We start from the raw sequence: 13,848 nt of genomic DNA on the forward strand, positions 1-13,848 counted from the left end.
TGCCAAAGTGATATTTCAAAGCCAACTGTTTCTACGTACAAAATCAGATTTTTTAAAAAAGTGTTTATTTCTGACAGACAGCTCAAAACAGCTGAACAAATTTTGCTCCAACTGCCCCCGCACAGCGCAACGCTCAGTAAATCAGACAACATCGCGCAGGGCGCGCGCCAATTTATCCAGCCCCGTCCGCCTGTCAGAGAGCTCCGCCTCCCCTTCCCACGTGCGTTCGAAAGGCACAGCCTCACCCAGGGGCACGAGGACACACCGACCGTTGGGCAGCGGCCACGTGCCCCTGGACTGTCCCTTCCACAGGCCCTTCCTCACGCCCACATTCCACACTCCTCCCTCGCGCCACTTGAACTTCCGGTCTGCGTGCGCCCTCGCCTCCTTGACGTTCCGCCCGCCCACTTGCGCGGCACGCACGCACGCATACGCCTCGGTTTCTGCCTCGCGCTGCCGTGGGGGTGGCGGCGGGCTGTGATAAAGCTTGGGAGTTGCGTTGCTAAGCAACCCGATCCGGACCGTGGCGAGAGGAGCAGGTCGGTGTTAAACAGACAGTAACAGTCTCCATGGGGCGAGCCCAGGGGTGCTGCAGAGTCCGCTGGCAGGGTGGCTGTTTGTATCGGGGGCGGACCACAGGAGCCAATAAGAGGGCGCAATGTGATGGGGGTAGGGAGGCCAGTGGAGTGTGTGGTGGGGGAGCAGGGGGCATGGATTGGGTGGGGGTGAGGAAACCGGGGCCAATAGGGGGGGGGTAAATGTGTGATGGGGAGAGCAGGAGCCATTGGGTGGGGGGAACCAGGGGCCAATAAGCGGGGCACTGTGTGATGGGGGGAAGCTGGGGCCAGTAAGGAGAGAGGTGCTGGGTGCATTCAGGAGCAGAGGCCATTGTAGGGAGAGATACTGAATGTTGGGGGGAGGGGGGGGGGAGAGAGGGAAGCAAAGGCAGATGAGAAGGGAGGGCTGGTTCTGTGGGAGATGGGTGGGAGGGTTGATAAATGAGGGAGAAACATGCCATGAACCAGTGTGCAGTAGGGAGACTTGTGCAAAGATGAGCTACTGTTATGGGATCTGATGTGCTTAAGGATGAGAAGGAGAAAGAGGTGGGTAGGGCAGGGTGAATAGGTGGTTTCTGTAAAATGGGAATAGTCAGCAACATTTAATCTGCCTCATTCATGATTGTAATGTGGCCCATGGATGGAAGGTGCTATAGAAATACAAATTATTGATTATCATAAAAATCAGTGGTTAGAATAGCACCACACAAAGAATCTATAAAGAGCAATTTGAAGAGATCTTTTGGCAGTCTGGTGCACTTCTTTAAATTCTTAATTCAAATGTTGCAGTAGTTAAAATAGATTTTATTATATTTTTAAATTTTTAGTTCAAAACTTGTTTTTACAATAAGACACTCTTTAGATAGAGATAGTTTTAACATATTTTGAGAAGAGGAACAGAAGGTCAATTAATCTCTGAAAAAAGAATCCTTTTAGTCCACCAAACAGGTACAGGACTAATGGGGGCATTCCCTAAGACCGCCAACAAGCATAACTCAGCTTTAACCGGAAGAGACCACCTCCAGGAAGGAGTAGTTCATTGTCCATGAACTTTGCAATCCTTGGCCTCTTTACTGAGTCTGTCAAAAATGAGTGCCAGTTGTGATGGTAATTGTATATTGTCTCACTGAGCCAACTCCCATGCACGTTGATGGAAATCTTCCCATTTTTTTCCAAGGGGAGTTGGATTAGTTCTTAGAGACTTGGCTTTTTAAGGGTCAATTATCAGGTTAAAAACCAGTCTTTTAATGTCCTTCCCTAAGTTATACGTAATACCTGAGACTGTTAATAGGGAACTTTTTGTTATGTCTAGTTTACTCTTCTTTTCTTATTCTGTTTTTGTTTGTTTATTTCTATCAAGCTTGAGCAATGGATGTAGGTGAGCCAGATCATTCACTTTTGTTTATAGTCAGCTTCTACATTTAGGTGCTCTTTGTACTTGGAAAATGCTGCAGTGTTTTGACTACAAACAAGGCAAGGGAGTGTCTGGAGTATTGGTTGTTTGTTTCAACAGTTTCCACTACAATTAAAACAAAAAATCTGTTTTTTTATTCATAAAAGATAGTTTTTCAAAGTCTAAATTATTGTGAAAATATGACCTGTGTCACTTTAAATATTGGGACAGCTTTCATTCCATAATAAAGAGCAGGGAAAATTATTATTACTCTGTAGTCTGTGCTTTAAATTCAACTCAGAAGCCAAGCAACAGCTCATGAATATGGCCCTAACAAATTCACGGCCATGAAAAACGTGTCATGGACCGTGAAATCTGGTCTTTTGAGTGCTTTTACCCTATACTATACAGATTTCACAGAGAGACTAGCGTTTCTCAAATTGGGGGTCCTGACCCAAAAGGGAGTTGCAGAGGGGTTGTAAGGTGATTTTAGGGGGGTCATGGTCTGGCCACCTTTACTTCTGTGCTACTGCCTTCAGAGCAGGGTGGCCGGAGAGTGATGGCTGCTAACTGAGGGTCCAGTTTACAGGCAGCAGTGCAGAAGTAAGGGTGACAATGCCATACCATGCCATCCTTACTTCTGCGCAACTGCTGGCAACAGCACTGCCTTCAGAGCTGGGCTCCTGGTGAGCAGCCACCACTCTTTGGCTGCCCAGCACCGCCACCAGCAGCAGCAGCGCAGAAGTAAGGGTAGCAGTACCGCAACCCCCCTCTAGAATAACTCTGCAACCCCCACCCCAACTCCTTTTTGGGCCAGGACCCCTACAATTACAACACTGTGAAATTTCAGATTTAAATAGCTGAAATCATGAAATTTACTATTTTAAAAAGCCTATGACCATGAAATTGACTAAAATGGACCATGAATTTGGTGGGGCCCTAATCATGAAGCACAGGTATAAAGTGCTCCTTGTGAAATTCTTCACTCATTAAAAAGATGGCTGTACTCTATACCATTTAAAGTTTCTGAATAAGTTTATGGGTGTGGTCTACAGAGAACAGTTCGTAATAGTCTAATTTTGAAGTGGCAAAGCCATGGATGACAACAGCAAGGTTTTCATTAGAAATGGTCTGCAAATGAAATTGGCTCTTTTGGCCAAGCATAAATAGAGGAAAGCAATCCTAGCTACTTATACTATCCAGAACGCCGTATTCTAAACTCTGGTAATGAAAGACGGATGCACAACCTCGTTGAAGGAGACTAGAACCACAATCATGTCTTCTGGTTATTTTCCCCAACCTACCATCATCACCTCCAAATGATCTGGACCAGAGGTCCCCAATGTGGTTAGATTGGTTAGTCATGCTGCAGTCTTTACCCGTCACCGAGGTGCACAGCTGCTTCTATTATTGCAGCAGTCAAGATGGAGACAATTGTAATCATAATGTAGATTAATGATGCCAATTCTAAAATAACAGCCTCATCATCAGGTGATTGTAGTGTGGTTTTCATTCAAATCGATAACTCACTTCTTCTATAATGTCCAAAATAAATAGGTTAATATATATGGCAAAATCCAGTTAGTGATTCTATCACTATAACCTTGTCTTTTCGCATTCCAGTCCTTCTCTATTATTTGTTATCACTACTCATCTTGAAGGTTCTCTTCCCCCTTTTTTTGGTGATATTTGTCCTCCCCTTAATTTTTCCATAGGTAAAACAGCAGAAGTGGGTGAGTTGTTAGGAGGGATTTGAATGTGACAAGGGGCGTGGACTTGATGGACAGGTTTGTGGGGGCATTCCAAGCACAAAGGGCAGCGGGGAAGAAGGCACAGAAATGTTTGTGAGAGGAGGATACAAAAAGAGTATTGAAGGTGTAGTCATTAGTGAGCAGAAAGAGTGGTGGGGAGCAACACAGACACATCCAGGTCCAAGATTCAGGCAGGGGTTGTGCAACATACAGCCTTGAAGTAAGGACAAGAAGTTTTAATTAGATACGCACCAGCACAGCGAGTAAATGGTGTCTAGTTTTAGTCATGGATAAGAAGGTAGCCTTTGGCAACAGCATTTTAGATGGAATGGAACCATAAGGTTAGTATGAAGAAGACCAAGGGAGAAGGAAATTGCAGTAATGAAAGTGGGAGATGATATGTGTAGGGACAAGGAATTTGGAGATTTTTCTATTTGGGGTGGAAATGAAAGGCCAGATTTTGAATAGAGGAGGAAAAAGGCAACATGAGTTGACCATAGTCTTGATGTGGGGAGAGAAGGAAAGGGAGAAGTCAAAGACATCCCCAAATTAATTACAGGCCTTCATGACAGAGGATAGTGGCATTATTAATGGTAAAGAAGATGGGAAGTAGTGGAGGTTTGAGATGAAAGATTATGAGTTTAGACTTGGCCATGTTGAGTCTAAGATGACAATAAACAATTCAATATAGGCAGTCAGGGAGGCAGCAAAATATGATATCAAAGTAGAGTTGCCAACATACCCAAATACCCTTGCCCCGCCCACTGCCCCAAGGCACTGCCCCTTCTACAAGGCCCCACCCTGCTCACTCCATCCCCACTTCCTCCATCGCTTGCTCTCCCCCACCCTCACTCACTCTCACGGGGTAGGGGGTTGGGATATGGGAGTAGTTGTGGGCTCTGGGCTGGGGTCGAGGGGTTCAGAGTGTGGGAAGGGGCTCCAGACTGAGCTTGGGTCAGCGGGTTGGGGTGCAGGGAGGGGGTGTGGGGTGCAAGTTCTGTGGGAGGGAGTTTGGGTGCAGAAGGGGGCTCCAGGCTGGGGCAGGGGGTTGGGGTGCAGGAGGGGGTATGGGGTGCTGGCTCTGGGAGGGGGCTCAGGGCTAGGGTCAGGGGTTCAGGAGGGGGTTCAGGGCTGAGGCAGGAGGTTGGGGTGTGGGCTCTGGCCAGGCAGCACTTACCTCGGGCGGCTCCCAGTTGGCGGCGCAGTGGGGCTAAGGAAGGCTCCCTGCCTACCCTAGCCCCTCGCCGCTCCCGGAATCGGCCAGAATGTTCCTGTGGCCCCTGGGGGGGGAGGGGGCTCCGTGCACTGCCCCTACTTGCATGCACCCCCCACATCTCCCATTGGTCGCAGTTCCCAGCCAATGGGAGTTGTGGAGTTGGCACCGGGGGCAGGGTCAGCACACGGAGACCCCTGCGGGCCCCCGCCGCCCCAGGCCGCAGGGACGTGCTGGCTGCTCTGGGAGCGGCCTGGAGCTAGGGAAGGCAGGGAGCCTGCCTTAGCCCTGCTGCGCCACTGGACTTTTATCAACCTAAAATCTTCCGGTTTGGCTTCAGTGGCCTCCGGGCGATAGAGCCTGATTCCAAGAGACTCCTGGCAAAACTGGGAGGGTTGGCAACCTATATCGAAGCACAGAGTACAGTTCAGGAGTGGAGAAATATACCTGAAAGTCATCATGCAAAGAGAGAATTCAACTCAGTGAGCAGCTGAATTCAGCCAAGGATAGGAACAAGAGGAGAAGGCTCAGAACAGAGACCTAAGGTACCCAAATTGGGAAGGGAGGAGGATGGTCGACCAACAGATGTTGAAGTAGTTTCTAGGAGAGAGAGAGAGAGAGAGAGAGAGAGTGTGTTGTGCTTATCTTACTGGGGTCCTGGTCCATGACTGGGGCTGTTAGGTGCTAACACAATACAAATAACCTAAAAAGCTGATATAAAGGCAGGTTTCCATGACAGATCCATTAGCTCCTATCCAAAAATATACTGTGTACAGCATATGCAGTACATTGGAGTTTGTGGGGAGAGAGGAGTCACAATCTACTTTTGGTTACATGGAGCTAATGTTTTCAGCACCATTGTGTGTTGTGCTAACCTCTTGTTGTCCACAGGTGTAGAAAATAGTGAACATTAATTTTGTACACTTCCACTGTATTGTCAATGAGAGTATTTCTGTTGATCAAAAACATTACTAATTCTTTTGTATTTTTGGTTTTAGAACTACAAGATATTACAAAATATGCTGTCAATTGTCCCTGTCAATGGAGCATCATTATTCTGTTTTGAAGACAAGTAGTTCATCAATGACTTCAGTTCACAATTCTAAAAACAATTACAAGGTGCACAGGTCATATTTTATGCTAAAATAAGTGAGCATTACAAAAAATTGAAATGAATATAGATAGGCCCATTTAGTGTGTTAAAAGTAATATATACTTACAAGTATTTGTTTATGTTCAGGGCTCTGAAAGGCAAGATTAGCCTTGGGATTGTTTTAATTATACTGAGGCAAAATATGTTTAGGCATGTCAAGCTTTTATAATTCATAATGAGTTTATTGCATATAATAATTATGGGTTCAGTAATTAAAAGTTAAAAATTACTGCTATTTTATTTAATATAAACCATAAATCAAACATTTCTTTTGACTTTATAAGTTAAGGTTAGGATGTGTCAGTAACATCAATCTTAAGTTTCATATTATGGTAATTGTATATTAGTAAGACTTCAAGCATGGGAGTTGTAGATGTATAAAAAGCTTTGTCAAATTAAAACATCATTGGCTAAGGGCTGAACTTTTCTTTAACATACTGTACATAATGTACACGTATACAAGTCATTTATATTAATAATTATGGATTTTTTTTTAGGGCAGTTCCTCCAAACAAGATACTTTAGCTGTTACTGCAGTTGCTTTACAAGATCATATTTTACATAACCTTCAGCTCCAGGATCTTTCATTAGCAGATCCTTTTAAGTCAAAGTTAAGGAATAAAAAGAACATTTACAAACCTGTGAACAAAGAGATGGTCAGAGCAGTAGTAGATACTGGACTAAGAAAAAAGAGAATTCTCCACACAAAAAAGGAAGATCCAGAAAAAGAATATGTCCTTGATCCTAATCCTCCACAATTAACGTTAGGTAAACCATTATATTCTGATTTGTGTATTTTTGCATTTTATTTCAAACTTATTAGAATACAATAGCTAGATGTTCTTTTCAATACTATAACTTAGCATAAAACTGTATAATGCATAGAAAGTTTATAAAAATGTCAAAAATCAAGTACTTTGGGCCTTCAGGTAAACAGTGATCATTTAAACAATAAGGACAAACTGCCATCAAAAAAGTTGAATACTTCTCACATCTGTCATATATTTGAATTTATTTTCAGTGTGACAGACTAAGGGAGAAGGAAGAAACTAGTAAGTCTAGATGAAGAATTTTTTCATTCTAGAAACAGGCACTTTTTTCCCCACTGATTTTTTTATATATAATTTTTTTATATTAGTGGTTGAAAATACAATGCAATACAAGTATAAACAAAAACAGATGTTATTTTTAATGTTGGAATGATTACATAAGATTGTGTGCAACTGTCGCTTTACCTTTGTTTAGTAATGATGTTTACTCGTTTGGACATAAATTGTATGCTTTTGCTAACGTTTACCCACCCCTGCCCAAACTTAAAAATGTTTGTTTTTGCAATGATCCTGGGGCAAAACCCAGCAAGAATTAACACCTGTAGTTAAATACCTACTTCACATTAAGAAGCAAACATGCAACAAGAGAAGTCATAAAAGTGAAAGCTTGGAATCATGCCAAGTGAGCAAATTTCTTTTAAAAAACCTCAGTTACTAACTTTCCATAACTGTTCTTCAAGATGTGTTGCTCATGTCCGTTACAGTGTAGGTGTGTGCTCACCCCGAGCACTACTGCCAGAAAGTTTTTCCCCCATGGTATCCATGGGGTCAGCTCTGGTGCCCCCGGGAGCCACACCTTCATAGCGTCTGTATATAGGGCCCTGCTGCCTCTCAGTTCCTTTTTGCTGGCTAACTTGGGCTTGGTCCACACTGGGACGGGGAATCGATCTAGGAAACGCAACTTCAGCTACGAGAATAGCGTAGCTGAAGTCAACGTTTCCTAGATCGAATTAAGTTTACTTACTGTGGGTCCACGCGGCGCAGGCAAGCTCCCCCGTCGACAGAGCTTCCTCCTCTCGGCGAGCAGGAGTTCCATAGTCGACAGGGGAGCGCTTCTGGAATCGATTTATCGCGTCCAGATGAGACGCGATAAATCGATCCCAGAAGATCGATCTCTACCTGCCGAATCAGGCGGGTAGGGTGGACCTAGCCTTGGACAGAGGGGCAGGCGGAGCGGGCAGGGGGTGGAATGGACATGAGTAACACATCTTGAAGAACAACAGGATAGGAAGGATACGGAAGGATAGTAATTGTTTTTGCTTCTTTGAGTGCTTTCCTCATGTCCATTCCAATGTCGGTGACTCCCAAGCAGTTGCGCAGGTGGAGGGTTCAGAGTTAATTTGCACACTGATTGTAACACTGCTTGGCCGAAACCCGCATCATCTCTAGCTTGCTGGGTGATGACATAGTGGGATGTGAAAGGGTGAACTGATGACCATGTTGCCATTCTGTAAATGTCCTGAACCGGGACTTGCGCCGTGAACATTGCCACCGATGATTGAGCTCTTGTAGAATAGGCTGTCAATGGAGGAGCTGGGACCTTTGCTAGATCATAGCATGTTAAGATACAGTGATCCACAATGAAATTCTCTGGTCTGAGACTAGGCGGCCTTTCATTCTGTCTGCAATGGCTATGAAAAGCTGAGCGGATTTCTGAAAAGGTTTAGTCCTTTTTATGGAAAAGGTTAGTGTACACAACACCTAGCTGGAGTCTCTGTTCCTCCCTGTTAGTATGTGGCTTTGGATAGAAGACAGGTAGGAAAATATCCTGGTTACTATGGAATTGTGAGACCACCTTTGGCAGGAAGTCCGGGTGTGGCCGCAGCTGAACTTTGTCCTTGAAGACAACTGGTGGTTCTGAAGTAGGAGCTCTGATCTCTGAGACCCTTCTGGCAGAAGTAATTCCACCTTTCAGGACAGGTAGAGCAGAGAGAACGTTGCCAGCGGTTCAAATGGGGTCCTGTTAGATTCGCCAGCACCAAGTTGAGGTCCGGGGAGGGAGTGGCTGGTGTACCTAGGGGTATAGCCGTTCCAGTCCCTTAAGAAAACGACCACAGATCGAGTTTGAGAAAACTAACTGCTCATTCACCCGTGGGTGAAAGGCCGAGATTGCAGCTAGATGGACCCTAATAGATTATACTGTTAGGCCTTGCTGTTTCAAGTGGGGTAGATAATCTGTAATGAAAGGCAGTGTTGACTGAGCAGGCAAAACCCCTTTTGCACTGAACAGATTGAGAATCTCTTCCACTTTGCCAGGTAAGTGGTTCTAGTGGAGAGTTTCCTGCTCCCAAAAAGCACCTTGCAAACAGGCCAAGAGTGTGCCAGTTCTGCAGGATTCAGCCATGGAGCTGGGGTCCTGAAAGATCAGGCCCATAGACAGCTAGGGTCCTGAAAGATCAGGCCCAGGAACGGGGGCAGTCTGATTGGCGTGTCCACCAAGAGATCTAGGAGGGTGGTGAATCAGTGCTGACATGGCCAGGCTGGGTTATCAGGTTAAGATGCGTCCTGTCCCTTCTGACCTTCAGCAGAACTCTGTATGAGAGGCATGGGAGGGAATGCATACGAGGCATGGGAGGGAACGCATACAAGAGATGGTCCGTCCAAAGGAGGAGAAAGGTGTCTGCGAGTGAGCCCAGGCTGTGGCTACCCTGTTTCCCCGAAAATAAGACATCCTCCGAAAATAAGGCCTACTTACAGTTTTGCCTCTCGTTGTAATATAAGGCATCCCCCCGATAATAAGACCTCCCCGATAATAAGGCAAAAAAATGTGTACCGTATTCTTCTTCATTGAAAAATAAGACATCCCCTGAAAATAAGACCTAGCGCATCTTTGGGAGCAAAAATTAATATAAGACACTGTCTTATTTTCGGGGAAACAGGGTAGGAAGGAGCAGAACTGAAGACACTTCCTGTTGTGTTTTGTCACAAACAGGTCTACCTGGGGAGTTCCCCATCTCTGGGAAATGGTGCTTACAATGTCTGGGCGAATGGACCATTCGTGATGGTTGGGAAAGGATCTGCTGAGGTGATCCACTAACTCGTTCTGTGAGCCTGGAAAGTAGGGGGCTTCAAGGTGAATTGAGTGGGCTATGCTGAATTCCCACAGTTGAAGAGCTTCCTGGCATAGGGGAGAGGATTGTGCTCTGCCCTGCTGTTGTGCTGTCTGTAAGGACTGACATGCCCGTTGCCCTCCAAGTGGGTTTGGAACACCTGGCAGGCGAGGTGCACTGCCCTCAGTTCCCTCACATTGATGTGTAATGAGAGCTCCTTCGGGGACCAGAGGCCCTGAGTTCTGTGGGTCCCCAAATGACCCCCCCCCCATCCCATTTCTGTAATGAGACATTGACAACTGGGGCCTTGAGAATGGGATTCCTGCACATACTGACTGCGGGTCCAGCCACCACAGTAGGGTTGCAATCACGGACAGAGGAAGCGATACCACCCTGTCGAAATGGTGTCAGCCCAGTGCATATGTTGACGCCAGCCAAGGCTGGAGAGATCTGAGCCGTAGTCTCGCATGTTATACCACATAGATGGATGACGCTATGTGCCGTAGGAGCTTTAAGCAGCTTCTTGATGTGGTGATGGGGTGATTCCTCAGATTCTCTCTGAGTGCCCCCAAGTGCTCTGAACAAGTTTTCTGGGAGAAAGGACTAGGTCGAGTTGAGAACTGTTCCAATTCTATCCTTTGAACTGGGGAAAAGGTAGATTTCTGCATATTTATCAACTGCTCCAGGTCCTGGATGGTTGACTGTATTATCTCCACATCTGCCTCCATCTGGGCCTTGGATCGACTTTTGATCAGCCAGTTGTCGAGGTAGGGGTAGACCTGAACCCCTTTTCTCCTCAGGAAGGCTGCGATGACTGCCAGGCACTTCGTGAACACTTGAGGGGCTACTGACAGGCTGAATGGCAGCACAATAAAATTGATAGCGTATGTGGTTCACAACAAATCATAGGAACCTTTTGTGTCCCTGAAATTTCGCAATATTAAAATATGCATCCTTCAAGTCGAGGGCAGTACACCAGTCCTCTAGATCCAGAGAAGGGACAATGGAGACCAAGGAGACCACGTGGAAGGTCAGTTTCTTCATGAATCGGTTGAGGTTTCGTAGGTCCAAGATCGGTCTGATTAGGGCCCGCAATCCCTTCACTCCGGTGGAACCTTTTCCACTGCTCCTGCCCTTAGGCATTGTTCAAAGGCAGAGCCATCCGCAATAGCCCTGAAGCTGCTAAAATGTCCACCTGGGCGTGGGATGATTCAGAAATCTCCTCGACCTGGATACCCAGGTTCTGGGCTACCCTCCTGATGAGCTCCTAGTGCGCCCTATAGTTGTCCTGGGGAAGACTCTATACTTGTTCCAGCCACCTTCTCTTTGGGAGAGGAGGAAGAGGAATGGGGCATGGAGCCTTGTTCCTTGCCATCTGCGCCAGATGGGTCCCGTGGGGCTGGGTCTTGCAGTTCAGTACTGGGCTTGGCACCGAGGCCTAGTCCCTGCTCCAAAGGAGGTGGTGGGGGAGCTCTCAACCCCAATGGAGTAGGACCTCCTGGAATGTGGACCCTGGAATGGCTGAAAAATCCAGGGATTCCAAAATGGCCACTGTAGTGGCATCTGCCACTGTGCTGGTGACCAGGTCATTGGTGAAATGCCCTGGCTCATCTCAGTCATTGGGCATTGTTGGTTGGAGTGGTGCCTGCTCCTGTGGGAGATGTATGACTCCACCTCAGAATCCAATTCCGAGGAGTCAGTTCTCAGCAACCAGGGTGAGGCGATGCCAACTGGTATCGGTGAATGGTGCCGTGAGGAAGGAGATGGACACTGCACCTTTTGATGGCACCTGGGGTCTCGGTGATGTAAAGATCCTCGCCTCCGATGCCGCCGCAGTCAGCTCCTGAGTGGCAAGGGATGGCGGTACCAGGAGTGACAGCAACTCTCTCGCTGCCTCTAATGCCTCCGGCATGGACGGAAGCACCAGGGCTGTCAAACTCTGGTGGCTCTTCCTTGGTGGAGAGTCCAACGGCGCCCTTACCGGGGCCAGAGTCAACGGTACCATGTGCACCGGTGGTATTTCCGAGTGGCCCAACATAGATCACACTCTGTCAGTAACTCTATGCCCTGCAGACCTTGGGTTTGGGGATCTCCCCGATCAGTTTTTTTCTGCTTCTTTCTTGGCACTGGCAATAGAGAGCGGTGCCGAGAATCCCATGCTGGCATTGTCCTCGGCAATGAGGATGAGTGTCGGTGCCAGGCCGTAGACACAGAGTCTTTTCTTGGCTCCAGAGAAGTGGAACGGCGCTGCACCTCCTTTTAGAGACTCTGGGGCGCTTCTCACTGAAGCCGAAGTACTTGGTGCCAAGTCAATGTGACTCAGCTCCGAAGTGCTGCCTCCATAAGGTGGTACTCGAGTCTCGTGTCCCTGTCCTCCTTAATTCTGGGCCTGAAGCCCTTGCAAATCCTGCAACACTCCTGCATGTGGGCCTCCCCCAGATGCTTGAGGCAGCTGGAATGTGGTTGACTAACCAGTATTGGCTGATGGCATGACACACACAGCTTGAATCCTGAGGACCGAAACATACCCCAGCACGATGGAAGTTCTAACCCTGCTAAATGGAGTCCACTACCAACTATACTAACTAACTAACAAACTCGAAGAGAAGAACTGTTTACAGATAGTCAACAAAGTCCACTGAGAGAGAGACTTGCAGGAAAATGCAAGGAAGAGCAGCAGTTCCAGCGACCGTCATGGGTGATAAGAAGGAACTGAGGTGGGGGTGGAGCCCTATATACCAGCACTGTGAGGACACAACTTCAGGGAGCACCAGAGCCAACCTCACAAATATCACTGAGAGAAAAACTTTTCCGGTGGTGGTGTTCAGGGCAAGCACAAACCTACATTGGAATGGACATGAGCAAGCACTCAAAGAAGAAATATTTTTTTATTATAATACAATTTTACAGTGGCAATAAACATTGCTATAAAAATGCAGCAAGTATATTATCAGACTAACAGCCATGATGTCTTTCCCAACCATTAGTTTCAGAGATCCCCTTGCTAAAGGATTCTACAGCATTCTTACCATGAAACATTTCTTTTGGTTTCCCGCTCTTTCCCCCCATAGATGCCGACTCCGTGGGCGCTCAAGGGCTGGAGCACCCATGAAAAAAATTAGCAGGTGCTTAACACCCACTGGCTGCCAGCTCCCCCATTCCCTCCCGAGCACCTCCTGCCCACCAGAGGCTGCACCGATCAACTCCTCCCACTCCCTCCCAGCGCCTACTGCCCACTGCAGTCAGCTATTTCGCGGTGTGCAGGAGGCTCTGGGAGGAAGGGGGAGGAGTGTGAACGGGGCATGCTCAGAGGAGAGGGCAGAACTGGGCGGGAAGAGGCAGGACAGAGGTGGAGACTTGGGAGAAAGGGTGGGGCATGGGCGGAGCGGGGGTGGGAAGATGCAGGATGGCATGGGGGCTTTGGGGTATGGGGCGGGTGGGGGTGGGACCTGGGGTGGAGTGGGGGGGGGGACTGAGCACCCCCGGGGCCTATGCTTCCCCCTCCCCCCAAAACCTCTTGACTAGACTTTTTAAAAAAGACACAGACCTTCCCCATCAAGATCTTACAGTATAGTGAGATAAATACTGCTCATTATGATTTACTCTCTTTTTGTGGAAATGCCCAAGGGCCCCAGTGAAGATCACATTGCCATTGGGGTAGCTGCTGTGCAGATACACATGCCCGTACTTTAAAGAATTTACAATTCAAGGCCCTGATTCTTCAAAGAGAACTACACAAAATCAATGGGACTCCATACCGGCACAATGGTCTGCCTGTATGGAATCAGTTGCAAGGTCAGGCCCTAATTTCATAGAATAGTAGAAATGTAGAGCTGGAAGGGACCTTGAGAAATCATTCAGTTCAGCCCCTCGCACTAAGGCAGGACCAGCTAAACCTAGA

At 47.2% G+C, this 13,848-nt stretch overlaps 1 protein-coding gene across 5 annotated transcripts in view; it reads left to right on the forward strand.

Annotated features, from left to right (window-relative positions):
- The first annotated feature begins 408 nt into the window (after positions 1-408).
- RNF32 (ring finger protein 32) overlaps positions 409-13,848 on the forward strand; it is a 47,361-nt gene continuing 33,921 nt past the window's right edge. For 4 of the 5 annotated variants that reach the window (XR_010598207.1, XM_065582751.1, XM_065582754.1 and 1 more), the window contains exons 1-3: positions 409-539; positions 5,913-6,033; positions 6,565-6,835. Coding sequence is in view for 4 of the 5 variants with exons in the window: in XM_065582751.1 (XP_065438823.1) it covers positions 5,956-6,033; positions 6,565-6,835 (349 nt within the window). In the remaining variant the exon portion in view is untranslated. Of the gene's footprint in view, positions 540-1,534; positions 1,665-5,912; positions 6,034-6,564; positions 6,836-13,848 lie in introns of those variants that run through there. The other variant, XM_065582752.1, reaches the window with a different exon arrangement.

This window comes from Chrysemys picta, chromosome 2, assembly GCF_011386835.1.
Source record: "Chrysemys picta bellii isolate R12L10 chromosome 2, ASM1138683v2, whole genome shotgun sequence".
Classification (NCBI taxonomy): domain Eukaryota; kingdom Metazoa; phylum Chordata; order Testudines; family Emydidae; genus Chrysemys; species Chrysemys picta.